This window comes from Salmo salar, chromosome 09 (genome assembly GCF_965601325.2).
Source record: "Salmo salar chromosome 09, fSalSal1, whole genome shotgun sequence".
Classification (NCBI taxonomy): domain Eukaryota; kingdom Metazoa; phylum Chordata; class Actinopteri; order Salmoniformes; family Salmonidae; genus Salmo; species Salmo salar.
In genome coordinates this window covers 99,709,267-99,736,514 of record NC_138299.1, presented here as the reverse complement: position 1 = coordinate 99,736,514, position 27,248 = coordinate 99,709,267, and the positions used below count along the sequence as shown (strand labels likewise).

The 27,248-nt window shown below is 41.8% G+C and overlaps 2 protein-coding genes across 10 annotated transcripts in view; one reads left to right on the top strand and one right to left on the bottom strand.

Moving 5' to 3' along the window:
* Positions 1 to 6,922, bottom strand: part of LOC106612296 (cationic amino acid transporter 2) — an 87,061-nt gene extending 80,139 nt beyond the window's left edge. Inside the window, exon 1 of the mRNA XM_014213334.3 lies at positions 6,801 to 6,922. The gene's annotated coding sequence lies outside the window, so the exon portion shown is untranslated. The remainder of the gene's footprint in view (positions 1 to 6,800) is intronic.
* The window catches only part of LOC106612295 (TNFAIP3-interacting protein 1), a 33,009-nt gene continuing 12,585 nt past the window's right edge, over positions 6,825 to 27,248 (top strand). For 7 of the 9 annotated variants that reach the window (XM_014213330.3, XM_045724237.2, XM_045724236.2 and 4 more), the window contains exons 1-5: positions 13,729 to 13,885; positions 16,944 to 17,142; positions 24,553 to 24,702; positions 25,131 to 25,225; positions 25,866 to 25,925. In XM_014213330.3, the coding sequence (XP_014068805.1) occupies positions 16,980 to 17,142; positions 24,553 to 24,702; positions 25,131 to 25,225; positions 25,866 to 25,925 (468 nt within the window). In that variant the 5' untranslated portion in view covers positions 13,729 to 13,885; positions 16,944 to 16,979. Of the gene's footprint in view, positions 7,061 to 13,728; positions 13,886 to 14,372; positions 14,427 to 16,943; positions 17,143 to 24,552; positions 24,703 to 25,130; positions 25,226 to 25,865; positions 25,926 to 27,248 lie in introns of those variants that run through there. The other 2 variants (XM_014213326.3, XM_014213325.3) reach the window with 2 other exon arrangements.

Sequence of the window (27,248 nt, the reverse complement as noted above, 5' to 3'; positions counted from 1 at the left end):
TTAAATTGCCATGTAGAAATGATCTTACTACAATACATTTTAATAGAAAGTTAGCCAAATTAGATAAGATTTAGCTACCATGGAAAGGACAACACTTGTCTATTTGTGGAAAAATCAACCTGATTAATTCTTTAGTCATATCGCAGGTTACCTATTTACTTATGGTTCTGCCTATATAATGAATATGAGTCCAGAGTGCAGACATTTCTAAATATTAAAGCATTGGACCTCTCACTAAAGGCTTCAGTTATACAAAAACTATACTTAAATCCGAACTGGTTCAGCTCCAGCTCAGCCCAGTCCAAGCTCTTCTCTGTTTTGGCACCCCAACGGTGGAACGAGCTTCCCCCCTGAAGCTAGGACAACAGAGTCCTCTGTACTGTATGATGTACTGTATGATGTATGATGTACTGTACGATATACTGTATGATGTACTGTATGATGTATGACATACTCAATGTTGTATGATGTATTGTATTATATACTGTATGCTGTGCTGTATGATGTACTGTATGATATACTGTATGATGTACTGTATGATGTACTGTATTGTGTACTGTATGATGTATTATGTACTGTATGATTTACTGTATGATGTATGATGTACTGTATAATATACTGTGCTATGAACTTACTGTATGATGTACTGCATGATGTATAATATAATGTATGATGTAGTGTATGATATACTCTATGATATATTATGTACTGTATGATATACTGTATGATGTATCATGTACTGTATAATGTACTGTATTATGTGCTGTAGTGTGTACTGTAGTATGTACTGTATGAAGTATGATGTACTGTATGATGTACTGTACTATGTACTGTATAATGTACTGTATGATGTACTGTATGATATACTGTACTACGTACTGTATAATGTACTGTATGATGTACTGTATGATGTAGGATATACTCCATGCTATATGATGTACTGTATTATATACTGTATGATGTACTGTGTGATGTACTGTATGATGTGCTGTTTGATGTACTGAATGATGTATGCTGTACTGCATAATATATGATGTACTGTATGATATATGATGTACTGTATGATGTATGATATACTCCATGTTGTGTGATGTACTGTATGGTGTACTGTATGATATACTGTATGATATATGATGTACTGTATGATATATGATGTACTGTATGATGTATGATATACTCCATGTTGTGTGATGTACTGTATGATATCATATATCATACAGTACATCATATGTATGTTATATGATGTACTGTATGATATATGATGTACTGTATAATGTACTGTATGTTATATGATGTACTGTATGATATATGATGTACTGTATGATATATGTACATGTGCATATGATGTACTGTATGTTATATGATGTACTGTATGATGTACTGTATGATGTACTGCATGATATATAATGTACTGTGTGATGTATTGTATGATATACTGTATGATGCATTGTGTGATGTACTGTATGATGTACTGTATGGTATACTGTATGATGTATGATGTACGGTATGATTTATTGCATCATGTACTGTATGATGTACTGTTTGATGTACTGTATGATGTACACTACCGTTCAAAAGATTGGGGTCACTTAGAAATGTCCTTGTTTTTGAAAGAAAAACACATTTTATGTCCATTAAAATAACATCAAATTGATCAGAAATACAGTGTAGACATTATTAACGTCATCAGCTAACCTTTAGCTTGGAAAGCTCTCGCCAGTTCGAACAACGTGACTCAAACCAGAGCATAACGGACCTATTATTCTTTTTTATTTTTTCCCCCCATATCCCCGGATTCCTACCGCAAACTCATTTTCATCTGGATCTTCGCAACTAGCTAATCACAATCCCGGGTGACTACTCCTGGCTAGCGTTTCCATCCCGGAGCAAGCACCAATTAGCCTGAAGTTAGCCTGGCCAAGGCTCCTGTGCAACCACCGAAGCCCACTCCTGGGCTACAATATCCGGACCCCTTCTACTGCCGGTATGGGGCACGGAACCCCGCCGATCCTCTACTACTGGAATACCGACATAATCTGCCCGAGGATTCAAACAGGCCCCTCATGCGCGACGTCCACTGAAGGCCCATTCTGCTAACCGTGGCCTACTAGCTACCTAGAGCTACTTGGAACCCAACTAATTCCACGACTGGTCTATCGACGTCACCGCACGAAGAGGCAAAAACAGACTTACCCCCATCGCAACGTCCCCCAAAGGCTAACTTGCTAGCCCCGGTCTGCTAACTGCTAGCTTGCCAGCCCCGGTCTGCTAACTGCTAGCTTGTTTAGCCCCAGCCTACTAACTGTTAGCTTGTTAGCATCGGCCTGCTAACTGTCTGAATCGCCGTGTCCCCAGTCAGCTCAACCACTCACTGGACCCATATGTTCACTTGGCTACGCATGCCTCTCTAATATCAATATGCCTCGTCCATTACTGTCCTGGTTAGTGATTACTGTTTTATTTCACTGTAGAGCCTCTAGCCCTGCTCAATATGCCTTAACCAACCATGTTGTTCCACCTCCTACATATGCGATGACATCACCTGGTTTAAACGTCTCTAGAGACTATATCTCTCTCATCATTACTCAATGCCTAGGTTTACCTCCAATGTACTCACATCCTACCTTACCTTTGTCTGTACACTATGCCTTGAATCTATGCTATCGTTCCCAGAAACCTGCTCCTTTTACTCTGTGTTCCGAACGTGCTAGACGGCCAGTTCGTATAGCCTTTAGCCGTACCCTTATCCTACTTCTCCTCTGTTCCTCTGGTGATGTGGAGGTTAATCCAGGTCCTGCAGTGCCTAGCTCCACTCCCACTCCCCAGGTGCTCTCATTTGTTGACTTCTGTAACCGTAAAAGCCTTGGTTTCATGCATGTTAACATTAGAAGCCTACTCCCTAAGTTTGTTTTACTCACTGCTTTAGCACACTCTGCCAACCCGGATGTCTTAGCCGTGTCTGAATCCTGGCTTAGGAAAACCACCAAAAACCCTGAAATCTCCATCGCTAACTATAACATTTTCCGCCAAGATAGAACTGCCAAAGGGGGTGGTGTTGCAATCTACTGCAAAGATAGCCTGCAGAGTTTTGTATTACTATCCAAGTCTGTACCCAAACAATTCAAGCTTCTACTTCTAACAATTCACCTTTCCAGAAACAAGTCTCTCACTGTTGCTGCTTGCTATAGACCTCCCTCTGCCCCCAGCTGTGCCCTCAATACCATATGTGAATTGATTGCCCCCCATCTATCTTCTGAGCTCGTGCTACTAGGTGACCTAAACTGGGACATGCTTAACACCCCGGCCATCCTACAATCTAAGCTTGATGCCCTCAATCTCACACAAATGATCAATGAACCTACCAGGTACAACCTCAAATTCGTAAACATGGGCACCCTCATAGATATCATCCTAACTAACTTGCCCTCCAAATACACCTCTGCTGTTTTCAATCAAGATCTCAGCGATCACTGCCTCATTGCCTGCATCCGTAATGGGTCTGCGACCAAATGACCACCCCTCATCACTGTCAAACGCTCCCTAAACACTTCTGCGAGCAGGCCTTTCTAATCGACCTGGCTGGGGTATCCAGGAATGACATTGACCTCATCCCGTCAGTAGATGATGCCTGGCTATTCTTTTAAAGTGCTTTCCTATCCATCTTAAATAAGCATGCCCCACTCCAAAAAAATTGAACTAGGAATAGATATAGTCCTTGGTTCACTCCAGACCTGTCTGCCCTTGACCAGCACAAAAACATCCTGTGGCGTTCTGCATTAGCATCGAATAGCCCCCGTGATATGGAACTTTTCAGGGATGTTAGGAAAAAATATACACAGGCAGTTAGAAAAGCTAAGGCTAGCTTTTCCAAACAGAAATTTGCATCCTGTAGTACTAACTCCAAAAAGTTCTGGGACACTGTAAAGTCCATGGAGAATAAGAGCACCTCCTCCCAGCTGCCCACTGCTCTGAGGCTAGGAAACACTGTTACCACCGATAAATCCACTATAATTGAGAATTTCAATAAGCATTTCTCTACGGCTGGCCATTCTTTCCACCTGGCTACTCCTACCCCGGTCAACAGCACTGCACCCTCCACAGCAACCCGCCAAAGCCCCCCCTGCTCCTCCTTCACCGAAATCCAGACAGCTGATGTTCTGAAAGAGCTACAAAATCTGGACCCCTACAAATCAGCTGGGCTAGACAATCTGGACCCTCTCTTTCTAAAACTATCAGCCGAAATTGTTGCAACCCCTATTACTAGCCTGTTCAACCTCTCTTTCGTATCGTCTGAGATCCCCAAAAATTGGAAAGCTGCCGTGGTCAACCCCCTCTTCAAAGGGGAGACACTCTGGACCCAAACTGTTATAGACCTATATTCATCCTGCCCTGCCTTTCTAAAATCTTCAAAGGCCAAGTTAACAAACAGATCACCGAGCATTTCGAATCCCACCGCACCTTCTCCACCATGCAATCTGGTTTCCGAGCTGGTCATGGGTGGACCTCAGCAACGCTCAAGGTCCTAAAGGGTATCATAACCGCCATCAATAAAAGACAGTACTGTGCAGCCATCTTCATCAACCTGGCCAAGGCTTTCGACTCTGTCAATCACCGCATTCTTATCGGCAGACTCAATAGCCTTGATTTCTCAAATGACTGCCTCGCCTGGTTCACAAACTACTACTCAGATTGAGTTCAGTGTGTCAAATCGGAGGGCCTGTTGTCCGGACCTAGGTTAATCTCTACATCACCAGAGGAACAGAGGAGGAGTAGGATAAGGGTACGGCTAAAGGCTATAAGAACTAGTCGTCTAGTGCGTTTGGAACAGAGAGTAAAAGGGCTGGCGGCTCTACAGTGAAATAAGACAATAATCACTAACCAAAACAGCAATAGACAAGGCATATTGACATTAGGGAAAGGCATGTGTAGCCGAGTGATCATAGGGTCCAATGAGTAGCAATAGGTGAGTCAGGGAGACAATTCAGTAGTCGCTACTACACTAGGCGAGCTGGAGACACGGCGATTCAGACAGCTAGCAGGCCGGGGCTAGCAGATGGGCCTTCGGCGAAGTCGCAAAGGAAGAACCTGTTGAAACCACCTCGGACGATTACATCAGCAGACCAGTCGTGATAGATTGGCTGGGCTCCGTGGCGGTAGTAAAGGGTCAAGGCCAATTGGCAAAAGAGGTATTGTAGCCCAATAATTAGCTGGTGGACCTCTTCGGCTAGCCGGGAGATGGGCCTAGCTCGAGGCTAGCTCAAGGCTAACTGGTGCTTGCTTCGGGACAGAGACGTTAACCAGGAGTAGCCACTCGGATTGCAGCTAGCTAGCTGCGATGATCTGGTGTAAAGTTTCAGAGCTTGCAGTAGGAATACGGAGATGTGGTAGAGAAAACAGTCCGATATGCTCTGGGTTAATATTGCGCTGTACAGACTGGCAGGTATTGACCGAGCTGAGGCTGGCTGGTGTCCGAGCTAACAGTGAAGACCGCTAGCAGTGGCTAACTGACTACTAGCTAGTAGCTAATTAGCTGGCTAGCTTCTAATGGTGTTTCCCGGTTCTAAAGAATAAAAATAGCAGATCCGTACCACATTGGGTGAGGCGGGTTGCAGGAGAGTATATTCAGTCCATAGATGGAAAGTGAGATTATAATAAATATGAAATATATACGAGAAAAAACAGAGGAAAACGATATTTACACGGGACAGGACAGGACAAGACAAAACACACGTCCGACTGCTACGCCATCTTGGGTAGACTTTACTGTATGATGTACTGTATGTGATGAGCTTTATTTGTGAGTGCAGCTGTTGTCAAGCGTCTCAGAGTTAAAAGCGGAAAGAAGAAAAAAAGGGTTTTGAGAGAGGAGGAAATCCCCTACATCAGGCCAAGAGATCCATAGCAACATGTAGACTGTAGACTGCACCATGCAGCAGCCCAACACTGCTAATTTAAACAAAGACTGCATAATTACACAACCTCAAAATGATCCCTATTTCATGTTAATTATTATACATTCATAGATTAAGGTAAATAGTAAGCTTTCTTTGCAATGCATTGTCAGATCATCACCCTGTGTTGAAAACAAAAAATCCTTTCTGACTGCTGTGAAGTAAGACAATTCTATTGGATTCGCTTCAAGTCAAATTGTACAGTTTAATATAAATGAGATTAAACTTGGTTATTAGGCCTTATGGATATTAATGGCTGTGTTATGTAAACTAAATGTGCATAGATACACATGAGACCTCTGCCATTAACTTCCATCACACTTTAGTTATGATTCATAAAGAGTACGATGCAAAAAAATACTCAAACTGCACAGTTTTATCTCCATCTCTTCATTCAAAGACTCCATCATGGACACTCTTACTGACAGTTGAGGCTGCTTTGCATGATGTATTGTTGTCTCTACCGTCTTGCCCTATGCGCTGTTGTCTGTGTCCAATAATGTTTGTACCATGTTTTGTGCTGCTACAATGTTGTGCTGCTGCTATGTTGTGTTGCTACCATGTTGATGTCATGTGTTGCTGCCATGCTATGTTGTTGTCTTAGGTCTCTCTTTATGTAGTGTTGTGGTGTCTCTCTTGTCGTGATGTGTGTTTTGTCCTATATATATATATATATATATATATATTTTTTTTTATCCCAGCCCCCGTCCCCGCAGGAGGCCTTTTGGTAGGCCGTCATTGTAAATAAGAATTGGTTCTTAACTGACTTGCCTAGTTAAATAAAGGTTAAATCAAATGAAAATAACATAAAACTCTAGTATTTCTGTGTAGAGTAGAATTAACACATACCAGACTGATAGTGTTGATTGTGTCTGTTCTGCTGGTTGTCTTGTGTTGTTCACTTTAGGACAGATCACTACACTACCGCTCAGTTGGACGGAGCCCAGGTCCCCCCGCTCTGTTCTCTTCTGTTGAGGCTATGAACTGCATCAGACCCTTTCTCTATGTGGGAATTCCCCATGTATCTCTAAAAACATTGAAATAGCTTCCCCCCTATTCACCAGTTTCCTTATTAAAAAGCGCCTCTCGGAAAGACGCTCAATGTGTCGGTGAGTTTCTTTGCTTTTTTTCCCAAATTGTATATATAGATTTCATTTTGTTAAATGTTATAAGATAATTAATCTAGGTTATAAACAGTCCTGTGTTGAAGCTTTTTGACTCTGACTTGGTCATGCTAAATGAATCATCTAATGTGCTTAAATGGGAAAATCAAGTTAGTGAACAAAATGCTATTGATTGTTAACATTAAAAAGGTTACTTTTATCGAGAATATAATTCTTAATATCTCAGACAGATACATCATAAATATGATACTCTTTCTGTAATCTAAAAATAATGTTTTGATGTAAAAAAACAACAACACTTAAATCAATTTATGTGATGTAATATAATCTCTTTAACTGATTTGGAGAAAAAAAATTTGCAAACCTTTCTAGTCATTATAGGTCATATTTGTTCCAAAAACACATCAGAAATTATAACATGACATTTCTGTAATCACTCCAAATTAAAAATGATACAGATTTTACAATTGGTGTGCATTAACAGTACAGCTGAGTTATGAATAACAAACCCTATACTGAACAGTGGACACCATGCAAATATCAGTCAGCTTTTCCAGACTGGCCTTCTATTCAGCACATATCCAATCAAGTTAAAGTCTAGATGTGGACTTATCACAGTATTTTGTGCTTGAGGAGAAGCCAAAAGTGAGCCATGTATTGCGGCAAATTCATTGATGTCCATTCCTACATAGAAGAAAATAACTTTGATATTAAAAGAATATTAGTTAAAATGTTTTTGTTAAAGTTGAATGACCAATGTACTCGAGACCCGAATGAGAAATTGACAGTCTTCCCGTGACCCAAATCGTCCTGCAATGATTCAAATTAAGAAGAAATAGTACCCACCTCTCACATGCCCAGGGCCCACTTTTGGTCCTGACCCATATTTTAAGAAATCCTGGGCTAGATCAAGGGCCAGTATCCACTCGGACAGATCAAAAAATATTTCAATGGAGATTGGAAACTTATGTTAGATCTGTTTCCATCTACTTTATTCTACTCTACTGTACTCTATTCTACTGTATTCTACTCTACTGTACTCTATTCTACTGTATTCTACTCTACGATACTCTATTCTACTCTACCGTACTCTATTCTACTCCATTATATTGTATTCTACTCTACTATATTCTACTGTATCCTACTCCACTGTACTCTATTCTACTCTACTCTACTGTACTCTATTCTACTCTATTATACTGTATTCTAATCTACTGTACTCCATTCTACTCTATTATACTGTATTCTACTCTACTGTACTCTATTCTACTCCATTCTAATGTATTCTACTCCTCTGTACTCTATTCTACTGTATTCAACTCTACCATACTCTATTCTACTCTATTATACTGTATTCCAATCTACTGTACTCCATTCTACTATATTATACTGTAATCTACTCTACTGTATTCTACTCTACTCCATTATATTGTATTCTACTCTACTATATTCTACTGTATCCTACCCCACTGTACTCCATTCTACTCTATTATACTGTATTATACTCTACTGTACTCTATTCTACTCTATTACACTGTATTCAACTCTACTGTATTCTATTCTACTCTATTCTACTGTATTCAACTCGACTGTACTCTATTCTACTCTATTACACTGTATTCCAATCTACTGTATTATGCTGTATTCTACTCTACTGTACTCTATTATACTGTATTCAACTCTACTGTACTCTATTCTACTTTATTAAACTGTATTCGACTCTACTGTACTCTATTCTACTCTATTCTACTGTATTCAACTCTAATGTACTCTATTCTAATCTATTATACTGTATTCTACTATACTATACTCTATTCTACTCTATTATACTGTATTCTACTCTACTATACTCTATTCTACTCTATTATACTGTATTCAACTCTACTATACTCTATTCTACTCTGTTATACTGTATTCTACTCTACTGTACTCTATTCTACTCTATTCTACTGTTTTCAACTTTACTGTACTCCATTCTACTCTATTATACTGTATTTTACTCTACTGTACTCTATTCTACTGTATTCAACTCTACTGTACTCTATTCTACTCTATTATACAGTATTCAACTCTACTGTAGTCTATTCTACTCTATTCTACTGTATTCAACTCGACTGTACTCTATTCTACTCTATTACACTGTATTCCAATCTACTGTACTCTATTCTACTCTATTATACTGTATTCTACTCTACTGTACTCTATTCTACTATATTATACTATATTCTACTCTACTGTACTCTATTCTACTCTATTATACTGTATTCAACTTTACTATACTCCATTGTACTCTATTATACTGTATTTTACTCTACTGTACTCTATTCTACTGTATTCAACTCTACTGTACTCTATTCTACTCTTTTATACTGTATTCTACTCTACTGTACTCTATTCTACTCTATTATACTATATTATACTCTACTGTACTCTATTCTACTCTATTATACTGTATTCAACTTTACTGTACTCCATTCTACTCTATTATACTGTATTCAACTCTACTGTAGTCTATTCTACTCTATTCTACTGTATTCAACTCGACTGTACTCTATTCTACTCTATTACACTGTATTCCAATCTACTGTACTCTATTCTACTCTATTATACTGTATTCTACTCTACTGTACTCTATTATACTATATTATACTATATTCTACTCTACTGTACTCTATTCTACTCTATTCTACTGTTTTCAACTTTACTGTACTCCATTGTACTCTATTATACTGTATTTTACTCTACTGTACTCTATTCTACTGTATTCAACTCTACTGTACTCTATTCTACTCTTTTATACTGTATTCTACTCTACTGAACTCTATTCTACTCTATTATACAGTATTCAACTCTACTGTAGTCTATTCTACTCTATTCTACTGTATTCAACTCAACTGTACTCTATTCTACTCTATTACACTGTATTCCAATCTACTATACTCTATTCTACTCTATTATACTGTATTCTACTCTACTGTACTCTATTCTACTCTATTATACTATATTCTACTCTACTGTACTCTATTCTACTCTATTATACTGTATTCAACTTTACTGTACTCCATTCTACTCTATTATACTGTATTCAACTTTACTGTACTCCATTCTACTCTATTATACTGTATTCAACTCTACTGTAGTCTATTCTACTCTATTATACTGTATTCTACTCTACTGTACTCGATTATACTCTATTATACTGTATTCTACTCTACTGTACTCTATCATACTCTATTATACTGTATTCTACTCTAATGTACTCTATTCTACTCTATTCAAAACCAGCGAGCCGATGTTCAAGATAAGCAATACAGCTAAATTATTCCTGTTTAGCAAGACAGCATTTTGCAGGGTTTTTTTTTGTTTCACAATATAACGATTTGTTGGTTATGTAACGCCAAATGTAAAAATTTTGCAGAGCGAGAAAATGTATGTTGCTGAAAAACAGATTTGATTAAGCTTTAGCTCAGCGGGCTTAAACTGTCTTTAGTTTCAACTGGGTTTGAACTTAGGTTGTCTGCGTGCCGTCTGACTGGGTTTGATGGATAAAAAGATAGCAGAGTGCCAAATTTTAACCATTATGATGGTTACCTGGACTGACATGAGTGAACTGTTGTGTCGCCCCCCCATACCGGAAACAAAGCTTTTCAGTCTTTGTCGGTCTAAGGTTGGCTCTGAGGGCTGGTTATGGCCATGGTTGCCTAGGATACTTTCTAAATGTAATCCGTTACAGTTACTAGTTACCTGTCCAAAATTGTAATCAGTAACGTAACTTTTAAATCTGATTACTTTCAGATTACCTTCCCCTTAAGAGGCATTAAAAGACAAAAAGTATAGATCAAATGCCTTAGGTTTGTCATCATAGTGGTTTCTGTGGTCAGACTCGCTCAGGTGGAACAAACTTAAACTTGTGCTTTTTTTCCAATGCTGAATTGAATGTCATTGAAAAAAAACATACTTTCGGAATTTAAAAGTAATCCAAGAAGTAATCATCCAGTTTTTCATAAGTATCTGTAATCAGATTACAACATTTTTGCTGGTAATGTAACTGATTACAGTTACTGTTTTTTGTAATCAGATTACATTACTCCCCAACCCTGAATATAGTGTCCAATAGGTCCTACAGACCATGGAGAATGAGAGAGGCCTCTAGTGGCAAAGAGACTGTATTATCATGGGCATCGCCATTGAGGGCTTCCACCATTTTAATGTAGTCAAATGGTTGGGACTTCCTACTTCCTTGGCTGAGCTCTCCTAGTGACACTGTTGGACTCATGTCCAACCGAGTCATCAGGAGAAATCAGCCAATTGTGAAGAAGAAATTGACTACTTCAAAATCAGTGGAGGCTGGTGTGAGGAGCTATAGGAGGAAAGACTCTGTGTAATGGTAGGAATGTAATTAATGGAACGGAGTCAAACATGTGGTTTCCATGTTTGAGACTGTTCCATTTAATTCCATTCCAGCCATTACACAAGAGCCCGTCCTCCTATAGCTCCTCCCACCAGCCCTCACTGTTCAAAATGGAGCCCATGCTGTCACAGACGCTTTAATGGCACATATGCAAAGGTGAGTCATCTGTCTAACTCTATGGTAAAGACAGGTCTGCATTGTGTCTCACTTATTTTAGTCAATAGCAGTTCATGTTTAGGTATTATTTTATTTTCCACAAGATGTCTCTATTGGTTTTGGTTGCATCTAGTATATGGAGGTCACCCATCATGAGATTCCTATCTTTGAAAATAACTGAGCAGAAGAACACATTTTGTTGATCATAGGCCTATCTGCAGTATAGTATATGTATCAAGGTTGTCCCAGAGTTCATATGTGCAAGGATAGAACATAGATAGAAATAGTAATTCGTCCTGTAGAGCTTTTAAGGGAGTAGTGAAGTCTGTGACTGTAGTTCAGCCTCTCCCTAGAGGTGCGGAGCTATAAAGGAGTAATGAAGTCTGTGACTGTACTTCAGCCTCTCCCTAGAGGTGTGGAGCTATAAAGGAGTAGTGAAGTCTGTGACTGTACTACAGCCTCTCCCTAGAGGTGTGGAGCTATAAAGTAGTAATGAAGTCTGTGACTGTACTACAGTCTCTCCCTAGAGGTGTGGAGTAGTAATGAAGTCTGTGACTGTACTACAGCCTCTGCCTAGAGGTGTGGAGTAGTAATGAAGTCTGTGACTGTACTACAGCCTCTGCCTAGAGGTGTGGAGTAGTACTGAAGTCTGTGACTGTACTACAGCCTCTCCCTAGAGGTGCGGAGCTATAAAGGAGTAATGAAGTCTGTGACTGTACTACAGCCTCTCCCTAGAGGTGTGGAGCTATAAAGGAGTAGTGAAGTCTGTGACTGTACTACAGCCTCTCCCTAGAGGTGTGGAGCTATAAAGTAGTAATGAAGTCTGTGACTGTACTACAGCCTCTCCCTAGAGGTGTGGAGTAGTAATGAAGTCTGTGACTGTACTACAGCCTCTGCCTAGAGGTGTGGAGCTATAAAGGAGTAATGAAGTCTGTGACTGTACTACAGCCTCTCCCTAGAGGTGTGGAGCTATAAAGGAGTAATGAAGTCTGTGACTGTACTACAGCCTCTCCCTAGAGGTGTGGAGTAGTAATGAAGTCTGTGACTGTACTACAGCCTCTCCCTAGAGGTGTGGAGTAGTAATGAAGTCTGTGACTGTACTACAGCCTCTGCCTAGAGGTGTGGAGTAGTAATGAAGTCTGTGACTGTACTACAGCCTCTCCCGAGAGGTGTGGAGTAGTAATGAAGTCTGTGACTGTACTACAGCCTCTGCCTAGAGGTGTGGAGTAGTAATGAAGTCTGTGACTGTACTACAGCCTCTCCCTAGAGGTGTGGAGCTATAAAGGAGTAATGAAGTCTGTGACTGTACTACAGCCTCTCCCTAGAGGTGTGGAGCTATAAAGGAGTAATGAAGTCTGTGACTGTACTACAGCCTCTCCCTAGAGGTGTGGAGTAGTAATGAAGTCTGTGACTGTACTACAGCCTCTCCCTAGAGGTGTCGAGTAGTAATGAAGTCTGTGACTGTACTACAGCCTCTCCCTAGAGGTGTGGAGTAGTAATGAAGTCTGTGACTGTACTACAGCCTCTCCCTAGAGGTGTGGAGCTATAAAGGAGTAATGAAGTCTGTGACTGTACTACAGCCTCTGCCTAGAGGTGCGGAGCTTATAGCTAAACTCCTTAGTTGCTACATATTTTGTGGGACTCATAAATTAATGATATATACCCATTGATTCTTGAAGAATATCATTTATAAACACTTCATGAGATTAGTTCAACAGTTGTACCCCATCTCAACCCAAAATATATATTTGTTTTACACCAATGTTTGTAAACATAAATTTAAACACACACTGTATAGCCTCATAACATGGTTCAAATCATAATTGTGGTATCATGGACGGTCAGTCCATGCATCTATAGCTCTGTCTATGAATTTGAGAGTGGTTACATGTCTCCAGGTCCATCCCTCAGTTTTTTACCAAACCAGAGGCTGGTTGACGGCTTTGTTATTGTTTCAACTAAGGATTCTAGCTTTAAGGTCACTGGTTCAAGCCTTGCTCTGGCTGCAGTCATCCATGCCCCCCCAATCAATCCCTGAGCTACCAATGTTTGGAGCAAAACACTGCACTGTTTTTTAAAATATTAAACCAGCCTGTGTCAAGCTTCTGCATTGGTCGGCCCGCTTGTCAACCACAACTGTTTACAACATCAAACGACAGCGAGGTGGAATTTCCCAGGTTACAGCAGAGACCACTTCCGCAATTGGTGTCTGGGTAAATCGATGGAGCCACTGAAGCAGAAAGGTAGCTAACATAAGCCAAAGGTCTCTTTGTTTACCATGAAATTGATAGAAAGTTGGCTAGCTACGTTGTCTGGAATCAGACACTGGTTTTGATACGTAGCAAATGACTAGTTAGTTTGCTATCCAATATATATTTTGTCATGTTAGCTATAATTTGCATGACATTGTTAGCCAGGTCGTTATCTTGTAGAAATACTTTCACTTAGATATAACGTTAGCTAACGCGAATTAGCTATCATTTAGCTTGCTATACAGTCCGATTTGCTGCTTTGTTAGCTGACGATAACTAGCTAATGGTTTTTCGGCATCTTAGCATAGCAACTGAAATGACTAACGTTAGCTAGCTAGCTTCATGGCTAGCCATAATTGTATCGTTAGTTAAGCCAGCAGTGTAACTATGGGATGTCGCTCCTAACTACAGAACCGCGAGATATGTTGTTCTCGCTTGACATCTAATCAGTGACTGTTTTCTGGACTGGATACTTTAGCCGTCTCTTCTTCTAAGCAATAATGAACGAAGAAAGAAAAGCCGAAAAGACAGAGTGAGTTGGGTCATGTTGTGGTGTTGTCGGGACTCTCGGTGGACGTCATCACATCTCATGACAACATCCAGTTTGAATGATGGCGTTTTCTAAAATAATATATTGTCTTTCATTTCATTATTCTATTTTGCAACTGAGATCAACTGCACTAGCTAGTGTTTATCTAATCGTCTGGTTACTACTGTACAATGTCTTTTATTTCTCATCTGTCTGGCTGGAAGTTCAGTTTTTAATATTGCATGGTCATTTTTCAGGCATTCTCCAGTGTGGCATTTTAATAGCATTTTTACAACGTTGTTATCACTCAATGACTTGACCACATCAGTGTTTGTAAGTTACACATTTAAATGATTGTGTCCTGAAATAGCTTTTACAGAAGTCCCCTTTGGCGACATTCTAATGTGACTCTGCATTGTAAATGGTTTAGAGTGGGAAACCAAAACAATGCTTTTTATGTAACCAAACTTCTCCTACAGCCATTCGGAAAGTATTTAGACACCTTGACTTTTTCCACATTTTGTTTACGTTACAGCCTTATTCTAAAATAGATTACATTGGGGTTTTTTCTTTATCAATCTACACACAATACCCCATAATGACAGAGCAAAAACAGGCTTTTAGAAATCTTTGCAAATGTGTATGAATTATTTAGATTTTTTTTTTAAAGACTTACATACCACATTTACATAAGTATTCAGACCCTTTACTCAGTACTTTGTTGAAGCACCTTTGGCAACGATTACAGCCTCAAGTCTTCTTGGGTATGACACTACAAGCTTGGCACCTGTATTTGGGGAGTTTCTCCTAGTCTTCTCTGCAGATCCTCTCAAGCTCTGTCAGGTTGGATGGGGAGTGTCGTTGCACAGATATTTTCAGGTCTCTCCAGAGATGTTCGATCGGGTTCAAGTCCTGGCTCTGACTGGGCCACTCAAGGACATTCAGAGACTTGTCCCAAAGCCACTCTTGTGTTGTCTTGGCTGTGTTCTTAGGGTTGTTGTCCTGTTGGAAGGTGAACCTTCGCCGCAGTCTGAGGTCCTGAGCGCTCTGGAGCAGGTTTTCATCAGGGAGCTCTCTGTACTTTGCTCCGTTCATCTTTCCCTCGATTCTGACTAGTCTCCCAGTCCCTGCCGCAGAAAAACATCCCCACAGCATGATGCTGCCACCACCATGCTTCACCGTAGGGATAGTGCCAGGTTTCCTCCAGACATAACGCTTGGCATTCAGGTCAAAGAGTTCCATCTTGGTTTCATCAGACCAGAGAATCTTGTTTCTTATGGTCTGCGAGTCTTTAGGTGCCTTTTGGGAAAATTCCAAGCAGGCTGTCGTGCCTTTTAGTAAGGCGTGGATTCCGTCTGGCCACTCTACCATAAAGGCCTGATTGGTGGAGTGCTACAAAGATAGTTGTCCTTCTGGAAGGTTCTCCAATTTCCATAGATGAACTCTGGAGCTCTGTCAGTGACCATCGGGTTCTTGGTCACCTCCCTGACCAGGGCCCTTCTCCCCATATTGCTCAGTTTGTCCGGGCAGCCAGCTCTAGGAAGAGTCTTGGTGGTTCCAAACTTCTTCCATTTTAACAATGATGGAGGGCACTGTGTTCTTGGAGACCTTCAATGCTGCAGAAATTTTTGGTACCCTTTCCCAGATCTGTGCCTCGACACAATCCTGTCTCTGAGCTCTACGGATAATTCCTTCGACCTCATGGTTTGGTTTTTGCTCTGACATGCACTGTCAACTGTGGGACCTTATATAGACAGGTGTGTGTCTTTCCAAATAATGTCCAATCAATTGAATTTACTACAGGTGGACTCCAAGTTGTAGAAACATTTCTAGGATGGTCAATGGAAACCTGAGCTCAATTTCGAGTCTCATAGCGAAGGGTCTGAATACTTATGTAAATAAGGTATTTCTGTTTTTTATTTTAAATTTGCAAACATTTCTAAAAACCTGTTCACTTTGTCATTATGGGGAATTGTGTGTAGATTGATTTAGAAAAAAAGTTATTAAATACATTTTAGAATAAGGCTGTACCGTAACAAAATGTGGAAAGTGAAGGGGTCTGAATATTTCCAGAATGCACTGTATATGAGGGAGTAGGAGGTTGGTACTTCTCCTCCTGTAGGAGGTTGGTACTTCTCCTCCTGGAGGAGGTAGTATGAGGTTTGCGTTTTGTAATATCAGGCTAAAGATCATCTCAATGTCTATTAGTTTTCCCCTTAGCCTTGTGTGCTAGAGCTATTGACTTAGCCTGGTCCCAGATCTGTTTGTCAACTCCTTGTCATTCATTGCCATGCCATGGAGTTGACATGATAGCACAAACAGATCTGGGATCAGGCTACTAAAGTCTAGGTTCTCTCATCACAAACGATAAACATGACATGGGCCTATTTCCCCGTACTGTAACAAAAGTTACTGAGCACAGTCAAAACACATTCCCTAACTGGAACCTCCCACACAGCTCTGCCTCTCTTTTTCTATTGGTTCTTTCCTATTGATGTTTCTGTTCTGTTGTTCCTCCAGTTCCCAGCACCATGCCTGGTAAGTGAATCAGTGGCGATGGAAGGAAAAGGGCCCTATCGTATCTACGACCCCGGCGGGGGCGAGGCTAAGGCCAGAGAGGCCAGGGAGGAGGGCAGCAGCATTGGAGGGAGCAGCTATAGACTACTACTGGAAGAGAACAGCGTGCTCCGAGAGAGGATGAAGGGACTCAAGAGCTTAGGTCCGTACCTGCTTTTGTGACATAGCCTACCCCTCTGGTCTAGATCACCAGCTCTTTATTATGGTCCTAATCTCTCCTGGACAGAAAACAACACAGAAACATAATTGGGCATCTGACCAAATTACGCCAGATTTGAGTTCTGGGTTAATTGTAAATGATTATACTCCATGTAATACAACATGTCTTTAGACAACATCTACCTGTATTGTAGGCACTTGTGACATTGTATCAATGCCACTGTACATCAGTAGACCTGGGTTATTGTAGGGACGTGTGACATTGTACCAATGTCACTGTACAGCAGTAGACCTGGGTTATTGTAGGGACTTGTGACATTGTACCAATGCCACTGTACATCAGTAGACCTGGGTTATTGTAGGGACTTGTGACATTGTACCAATGCCACTGTACAGCAGTAGACCTGTATTATTGTAGGGACTTGTGACATTGTACCAATGCCACTGTACAGCAGTAGACCTGTATTATTATAGGGACTTGTGACATTGTACCAATGCCACTGTACAGCAGTAGACCTGTATTATTATAGGGACTTGTGACATTGTACCAATGCCACTGTACAGCAGTAGACCTGTATTATTGTAGGGACAGCAGTAGGTTAACTACACCTCCGATCAAAAGTTTTACATCTACTCATTCAAGGGTTTTTCTTTATTTTCACAATTTTCTACTTTGTACAATTAATAGTGAAGACATCAAAACTATGAAATAACACATATGGAATCATGTAGTAACCAAAAAAAGTGTTAAACAAATCAAAATATATTTGAGATTCTTCAAAGTAGCCACCCTTTGCCTTGATGACAGCTTTGCACACTCTTGACATTCTCTCAACCAGCTTCATGAGGTTGTCGCCTCAAATGCATTTCAATTAACAGGTGTGTCTTCTTAAAAGTTAATTTGTGGAATTTCTTTCCTTAATGCATTTGAGCCAATCAGTTGTGTTGTGACAAGGTAGGGGTAGTATACAGAAGATGGCCCTATTTGGTAAAAAACCAAGTCCATATTAGGGCAAGAACAGCTCAAATAAGCAAAGAGAAACGACATTCCATCATTACTTTAAGACATGAAGGTCAGTCAATACGGAAAATTTCAAGAACTTTGAAAGTTTCTTCAAATGCAGTCGCAAAAACCATCAAGCGCTATGATGAAGCTGGCTCTCATGAGGACCTCCACAGGAAAGGAAGACCCAGAGTTACCTCTGCTGCAGAGGATATGTTCATTAGTTACCAACCTCTGAAATTGCGCCCATATAAATTCTTCACAGGGTTCAAGTAACAGACACATCTCAACATCAACTGTTCAGAGGAGACTGTGAATCAGGGCTTCATGGTTGAATTTCTGCAAAGAAACCACTACTAAAGGACACCAATAAGAAGAAGAGACTTGCTTGGGCCAAGAAACACGAGCAATGGACATTAGACCAGTGGAAATCTGTCCTTTGGTCTGGAGGCCAAATTGGAGATTTTTGGTTCCAACCCCCGTGTCTTTGTGAGACGCGCTGTGGGTGAACGGATAATGTCTGCATGTGTATTTCCCACCGTAAAGCATGGAGGAGGATGTGTGGGAGTGCTTTGTTGGTGACACTGTCAGTGATTTATTTAGAAATCAAGGCACACTTAACCAGCGTGGCTACTACAGCATTCTGCAGCAATACGCCATCCCATCTGGTTTGGGCTTAGTGGGACTATCATTTGTTTTTCAACAGGACATTGACCCAACACACCTCCAGGCTTTGTAAGGGCTATTTTACCAAGAAGGAGAGTGATGGGAGTGCCGCAACAGATGACCTGGCCTCCACAATCCCCCGACCTCAACCAAATTGTGATGGTTTGGGATGAGTCAGACCGCACAGTGAAGAAAAAGCATCCAACAAGTGCTCAGCATATGTGGGAACTCTGTTGGAAAAGCATTCCAAGTGAAGCTGGTTGAGAGAGTGCCAAGAGTGTGCAAAGTGTGGCTATTTTGAAGAATCTCACATATAAAATATACACTGCTCAAAAAAATTAAGGGAACACTTAAACAACACATCCTAGATCTGAATGAAATAAATAATCTTATTAAATACTTTTTTCTTTACATAGTTGAATGTGCTGACAACAAAATCACACAAAAATAATCAATGGAACTCCAATTTATCAACCCATGGAGGTCTGGATTTGGAGTCACACTCAAAATTAAAGTGGAAAACCACACTACAGGCTGATCCAACTTTGATGTAATGTCCTTAAAACAAGTCAAAATGAGGCTCAGTAGTGTGTGTGGCCTCCACGTGCCTGTATGACCTCCCTACAACGCCTGGGCATGCTCCTGATGAGGTGGCGGATGATCTCCTGAGGGATCTCCTCCCAGACCTGGACTAAAACATCCGCCAACTCCTGGACAGTCTGTGGTGCAATGTGGCGTTGGTGGATGGAGTGAGACATGATGTCCCAGATGTGCTCAATTGGATTCAGGTCCAGTCCATAGCATCAATGCCTTCCTCTTGCAGGAACTGCTGACACACTCCAGCCACATGAGGTCTAGCATTGTCTTGCATTAGGAGGAACCCAGGGCCAACCGCACCAGCATATGGTCTCACAAGGGGTCTGAGGATCTCATCTCGGTACCTAATGGCAGTCAGGCTACCTCTGGCGAGCACATGGAGGGCTGTGCCGCTCCCCAAAGAAATGCCACCCCACACCATGACTGACCCACCGCCAAACCGGTCATGCTGGAGGATGCTGCAGGCAGCAGAACGTTCTCCACGGCGTCTCCAGACTCTGTCACGTCTGTCACATGTGCTCAGTGTGAACCTGCTTTCATCTGTGAAGAGCACAGGGCACCAGTGGCGAATTTGCCAATCTTGGTGTTCTCTGGCAAATGCCAAACGTCCTGCACGGTGTTGGGCTGTAAGCACAACCCCCACCTGTGGATGTCGGGCCCTCATACCACCCTCATGGAGTCTGTTTCTGACCGTTTGAGCAGACGCATGCACATTTGTGGCCTGCTGGAGGTCATTTTGCAGGGCTCTGGCAGTGCTCCTCCTGCTCCTCCTTGCACAAAGGTGGAGGTAGCGGTCCTGCTGCTGGGTTGTTGCCCTCATACGGCCTCCTCCACGTCTCCTGATGTACTGGCCTGTCTCCTAGTAGCGCATCCATACGCTGACAGACACTGCAAACCTTCTTGCCACAGCTCGCATTGATGTGCCATCCTGGATGAGCTGCACTACCTGAGCCACTTGTGTGGGTTGTAGACTCCGTCTCATGCTACCACTAGAGTGAAAGCACCGCCAGCATTCAAAAGTGACCAAAACATCAGCCAGGAAGCATAGGAACTGAGAAGTGGTCTCCACCTGCAGAACCACTCCTTTATTGGGGGTGTCTTGCTAATTGCCTATAATTTCCACCTGTTGTCTATTCCATTTGCACAACAGCATGTGAAATGTATTGTCAATCAGTGTTGCTTACTAAGTGGACAGTTTGATTTCACAGAAGTGTGATTGACTTGGAGTTACATTGTGTTGTTTAAGTGTTCCCTTTATTTTTTTGAGCAGTATATTTTAATTTAACATTTCTTGGTTCCTACATGATTCCATATGTGTTATTTCATAGTTTTGTAAGATGGCGCCGGAGAAGAAGGCAGGCGTTTTACGTGCCCCCAGCCGATCTGTTTATTTGCGTTGTTTGTAACTTACATTTATTTTACTTATTTTGTACATAATGTTGCCGCTACCGTCTCTTATGACAGAAAATAACTTCTGGACATCAGGACTGTGATTACTCACCACAGACTAGCAGAATCCCGACGCAAAGGATATACTGCTTCCTCGGGAACAGGCCCTGATCCCCTTGATCTACGTGAAGAGGCGGCGGAGAAAGAGGGGCCAAAGGGTGGGCTGCCTTCTGAGAATTCATAGGCGATCAAATAAACCCCCACTTCCTTCCATTCTGCTAGCAAACGCGCAATCTTATGTGGAAAATTAAACTACCAACGGGACTTTTTAAAACTAACATCTAATGCTTCACGGAGTCGTGGCTGAACGACGACAATATCAACAAACAGCTGGCTGGTTATACGATGTACTGGCAGGATAGAACAGCGGCATCTGGTAAGACAAGGGGCGGTGGACTATGTATTTTTGTAAATAACAGCTGTTGCACGATATCAAAGGAACTCATGCGAGCAATAGCTCGAGACTATCTCATTATAAGCTGTAGACCACACTACCTACTGAGAGTTTTCATCCGTATTCTTCGTAGCTGTTTACATTCCACCACAGTCAGAGGCTGGCACTAAGACAGCAATGAATGAGCTGTATTCCTGCATAAGCAAACAAGAAAACGCTCACCCAAAGGTGACACTCCTAGTAGCCGGGAACTTTAATGCAGGGAAACCTAAATCCATTTTACCAAATTTCTATCGGCATGTTAAATGTGCAACCAGAGGAAAATAACTCTGGACCACCTATACCCACACACAGAGACGCATACAAAGCTCTCCCTCACCCTCCATTTGTCAAATCTGACCATAATTATATCCTCCTGATTCCTGCTTACAAGCAAAAATTTAAAGCTGGAAGCACCAGTGACCTAGATCAATAAGAAAGTGGTCAGATGAAGCAGATGCTAAGCTACAGGACTGTTTTACTAGCACAGACTGATATATGTTCCGGGATTCCTCCGATGGAATTGAGAAGTACACCACATCAGTCATTGGCTTCATCAATAAGTGCATCGGCGACGTCGTCCCCACAGTGACTGTACGTACATACCCCAACCAGAAGCCATGGATTACAGGCAGCATCCGCACTGAGCTAAAGGCTAGAGCTGCCGCTTTCAAGGAGCGGGACTCTAACCCGGAAGCTTATAAGAAATCCCACTATGCCCTCCGACGAACCATCAAACAGGCAAAGCGTCAATACAGGACTAAGATCGAATCGTACTACCCCGGCTCTGACACTCGCCGGATATGGCAGGACTTGCAAACCATTACAGACTACAAAGGAAAGCACAGCCGAGAGCTGCCCAGTGACACGAGCCTACCAGACGAGCTAAACTACTTCTATGCTCGCTTCGAGACAAATAACACTGAAACATGCATGAGAGCACCAGCTGTTCCAGAAGACTGTGTGATCACGCTCTCCGCAGCCGACGTGAGTGAGTCCTTTTAAACAGGTCAACATTCACAAGGCCGCAGGGCCAGACGGATTACCAGGACGTGTACTGCGAGCATGAAATGACCAACTGGCAAGTGTTTTCACTGACATTTTCAACCTCTCTCTGTTCGAGTCTGTAATACCAACATGTTTTAAGCAGACAACCATTGTGCCTGTGCCCAAGAACACTAAGGTAACATGCCTAAATGACTACCGACCCGTAGCAGTCACGTCTGTAGCCATGAAGTGCTTTGGAAGGCTGGTCATGGCTCACATCAAAACCATCATCCTAGAAACCTTGGACCCACTCCAATTTGCATACTTCCCCAACAGATCCACAGATGATGCAATCTCTATTGCACTCCACACTGCCCTTTCCCACCTGGACAAAAGGAACACCTATGTGAGAATGCTATTCATTGACTACAGCTCAACACCATAGTGCCCTCAAAGCTAAGCTAAGGACCCTGGGACTAAATACCTCCCTCTGCAACTGGATCCTGGACTTCCTGATGGGCTGACCCCAGGTGGTAAGGGTAGGTAACAACACATCCTCAATACAGGGGCCCCTCGGGGGTGCGTGCTCAGTCGGCTGTACTTCCTGTTCACTCATGACTGCACGGCCAGGCACGACCCCAACACCATTACATTTTCCAATGACATAAGTGGTTGGCCTGATCAACGACGAGACAGCCTATAGGGAGGAGGTCAAAGACCTGGCTGTGTGATGCCAGGACAACAACCTCTCCCTCAACGTGATCAAGCCAAAGGAGATGATTGTGGACTTCAGGAAAAAGAGGACCAAGCACGCCCCCATTCTCATCAACGGGGCTGCAGTGGAGCAGGTTGAGAGCTTCAAGTTCCTTGGTGTTCACATCACCAACAAACTAACATGGTCTAAGCACACCAAGACAGTTGTGAAGAGGGCACGACAAAACCTATTCCCCCTCAGGAGACTGAAAAGATTTGGCATGGGTCCTCAGATCCTCAAAAGGTTCTACAGCTGCACCATCGAGAGCATCCTGACTGGTTGCATCACTGCCTGGTATGGCAACTGCTCGGCCTCCGACCACAAGGCACTACAGAGGGTAGTGTGAACGGCCCAGTACATCACTGGGGCAAAGCTTCCTGCCATCCAGGACCTCTATTCCAGGCGGTGTCAGAGGAAGGCCCTAAAAATTGTCAGACTCCAGCCACCCTAGTCATAGACTGTTCTCTTTGCTACCACACGGCAAGCGGTACCGGAGCACCAATTCTAGGTCCAAGAGGCTTCTAAACAGCTTCTACCCCCAAGCCATAAGACTCCTGAACATCTAGTCAAATGGCTACCCAGACTATTTGCATTGCCCCCCGCCCCCTTACACCACTGCTACTCTGTCATCTATGCATAGTCACTTTAATAACTCTACCTACATGTACATACTACCTCAACTAACTGGTGCCCCTGCACATTGACTCTGTATTGGTACCCCCCTGTATATAGTCTTGCTATTGTTATTTTACTGCTGCTCTTTAATTACTTGTTACTTTTTATCCCAACATTTTTTTTAAACTGCATTGTTGGTTAGGGGCTCGTAAGTAAGCATTTCACTGTAATGTCTACACCTGTTGTATTCAGCGCATGTGACTAATAAAATTTGATATGATTCACTATTATTCTACAATGTAGAAAATGGTAAATATAAAGAAAAACCCTTGAATGTTCTAAAACTTTTGACCGGTAGTGCACATGTGATCTGACAGATCTCAAGACCATACCCCCCCCCCCTCAACACTCATCACACTCCTCTATCGATATTAGTGTTATGACCTATGCATTATAGCTTCATATTCTATTCTCATAGCCTTGTAGGAAGAATGTGGTTAGACCTGATTCCATTCTTTGGTTATGTGCTGTAATGTTTGCAGGGAGTTTCTCTAGTGACTTGTGACTAGTAAGTTTTTGTTGGGTTGGTGTGGTCCATTCTTTGGTTATGTGCTGTTTCTCTGTAATGAGTAATGTTCTCAGGGTCTGCATGATTTTAGTTGTTAGTCATCAGAAACACTAGCTACTGTCTATCCTTCATGTATTATAGGTCATGTAGACTGTGAATAACATATTCAGCTATATGCCACAACCCAAAATGAAGAAGTGACTACTTCAAATCAAGATGTTTCTAACCGTCTGTCTATCTGGTGTGTAGGAGCTGTTTGTTACTGCTGTAAATACGGTTGTTGTTACTAATGGTTTGTCTGTTTGTCTGTCTGGTGTGTAGGAGACCTGTTGGAGGAGTCTCAGTGGGAGGCGTCTAAGTTGCGTCAGCGTGTAGAGGAGCTGGTCAGAGACAACGAGGCCTTGAAGTCTTCTACCTCCAGCTTCGCTACCAGTCTCTGTATGGGAGGACCTGTTCAGACTGAGACACAGGGTATGCTATCAGAGATGGGGTTTCCTACCTGACTATTCATGATTTGTAGCAATATGTTATCACCAATGGCCCAATGCAGTCAAAAACGTGATTGTCCTGTGTTTTTTGAATTTTTTTTATACATTTCCACACTGAGTTTGGCATAATATTGTGAAAATGCTCATGTAATTTTAGTGTAAGAGCTGATTTGAATAGAACACCTGAAATTTCAGCCTGTTTTGGTGGGATGTAGTTTTGGCTTTGGTGACATCATCAGTTAATAGACCAATAAGAGGTCATAATCTCTTTCTGTCAATAACAGCTCATTTTCATACCACTCCCAGACACTCCTAGCAAAATTCTTGCTTGAGAAATTACCCTTTGATCAGAAGCTATTTTTAATACATTTTTGACCCTATAACCCGTGGTGTGACTCCTAACTGTTTCAGATCAGGGGAAGCTTCACCGCCAACCCAGTATGGACCAGAGACCGAGTCAGTCGTGTCTCTCAACGGAGAAAGCCCTACATCATGATCAGCCCAGCGTAAGTAAACAGAGATTTACTTTATATTTTATAGACAATGTGCTGGGCTGCTCAGCCTGCTCAATAATAAGTACAGCCTCATTAGCCTACTTCTGAAACATAACATTTACATGTCCGGTGGTGGTGTGCTTTTTATGTCTGTCCCAACTGGTTTCTGGCTTCCAGCAAACGCTAACTGAAAGTAGTTTTCATTTTAAACGGTTCACTTACGTTCAATACATTGTAGTTACAAGTGTCAAGCCATATTGGTTAACTAAATAGTCATATTGGTTTACTGAAAGGGATAGTTTGGGATTTTGGCAATGAAGTTCCCTTTTTCTACTTCCCCAGAGTTGGGTGAACTTGTGGATATTTGTTTTGGGGGGGGGGCTCTGTGTGTAGTTTTAAGGAAGTCGCTAACTGGCATTAGTGCAGCATGCTAGCTGTTCTCATAGACTTCCAGTCATTGCGCTAATGCTAGTTAGCCTTGGTTCGGGAAACTACCTCTAACTTCCTCCTTACTGGACGCATAAAAAAAAAAAAAGGTATCCAGGAGTTCATCTGACTCTGGGGAAGTAGATAAAGGGCTTCATTGCCAAAATCCTGAAGCATCCCTTTAATACTGATCAGTCTGGATCATTGCCCTCTTTGGTGCTTGTAGGAAGGTCTGTCTGAGTTTGAGGTGTGGAATATGGAGGAGAAGACCTCTGATACCCAGACGGTAAGTACAAATTTTCATGCGAGGGTAGCTAGTTTGTGTCTAAATGGCTCAAGTTCAGCAAGATTGTACTCTCTCTCTCTGTGTGTGTGTGTGTGTATATATATTAGTTATAACTTCCAGTCAACACAGTTAAACTGAGTGGTTATTTTGGGCCCTGTACAGGGCCAGACACATTCCCCCCTCCTCCCAAAAAAACAAAAATATGATCAGAAAATAGAAAGTGACAAATCATTTAATAGCTACACGTCTTCCCCATAAACACCATAAATCATGCTCTATGTCCTTATTCATAGAATACACAATATAGGTCAAGTCACCAAAGGTGCAAGTTGTGTAATTGGTGTCATATTGTATTTCAAATCTCTTATTCACCAACATGGGGACAATTGTCAGTTTAAAAAAAATGTTGGGGCCTGTCTCTGTAGTAGACACATTTTGATTTTGGACACCTTCATTAGAATTCCTCTGTTACCTTTTCTAACAGTACTAAAGCAGATCGTCCGTACCGCCATACTGACTGGACAGGACTGTGTTTGTAGGACTTAAGAGTTCTGAAACCAAACGTGCTTTATGAGGGTAGTATACAATATTCATATGACGTTTTAGAAAATGCCACCAGAGTTAAGAGGTTTAAAAACCATTGAACATGATCGTTATACCTGGTGAAGAATCTAAGAGCAGCTCCTCAAGTTTCATTTCCTTAGCTCTCGATTGTCTTTGTTCATGTCGTCTATATCAGGAACTTCTCCTGTGTCTCTTCTCTAGTGAGTCAACTAACAGCCAACTAACTCAATACTGGTAGCTCGACATGAGTCAGCACAGGGAATGTCCACGATTATTACTGACCACACACACAAACGCCTGCAGTTAGGGAATGCCTGACAGGGAAGAATGTCAGTCACAGAATATTCCGGACTGATATGGTATAGAATCAAATGACTATCGCTGATGTAATGCATCATCACCCAAAAGTATAGGAAAGCTGTGACACATTTTCACAAGTCTATAGACTGACTCTGAGCCGCTGAAACGTTTAGAAGAAGCTCAATCTTAATGGGGGTTTTGCTTCATTGTACAATATTGCACAACATGTATAGTACTGCATTGCATATAGGATATGGAGCATTACTTACACGATTGATCAATCAATACAACACGGAGGGATAGACTGACACACAAAGGAAGACTCTACCTACAGGCTGTATGATTCAAATGGGATTTGTCCTTATTTTTATACATCTAGTATCCATGAAACTAGAAATATGTTGTTTTGACATTACTTGATTGGTGTCCTGTCCAGTCAGTATGGCAGTTCAGAGGTTC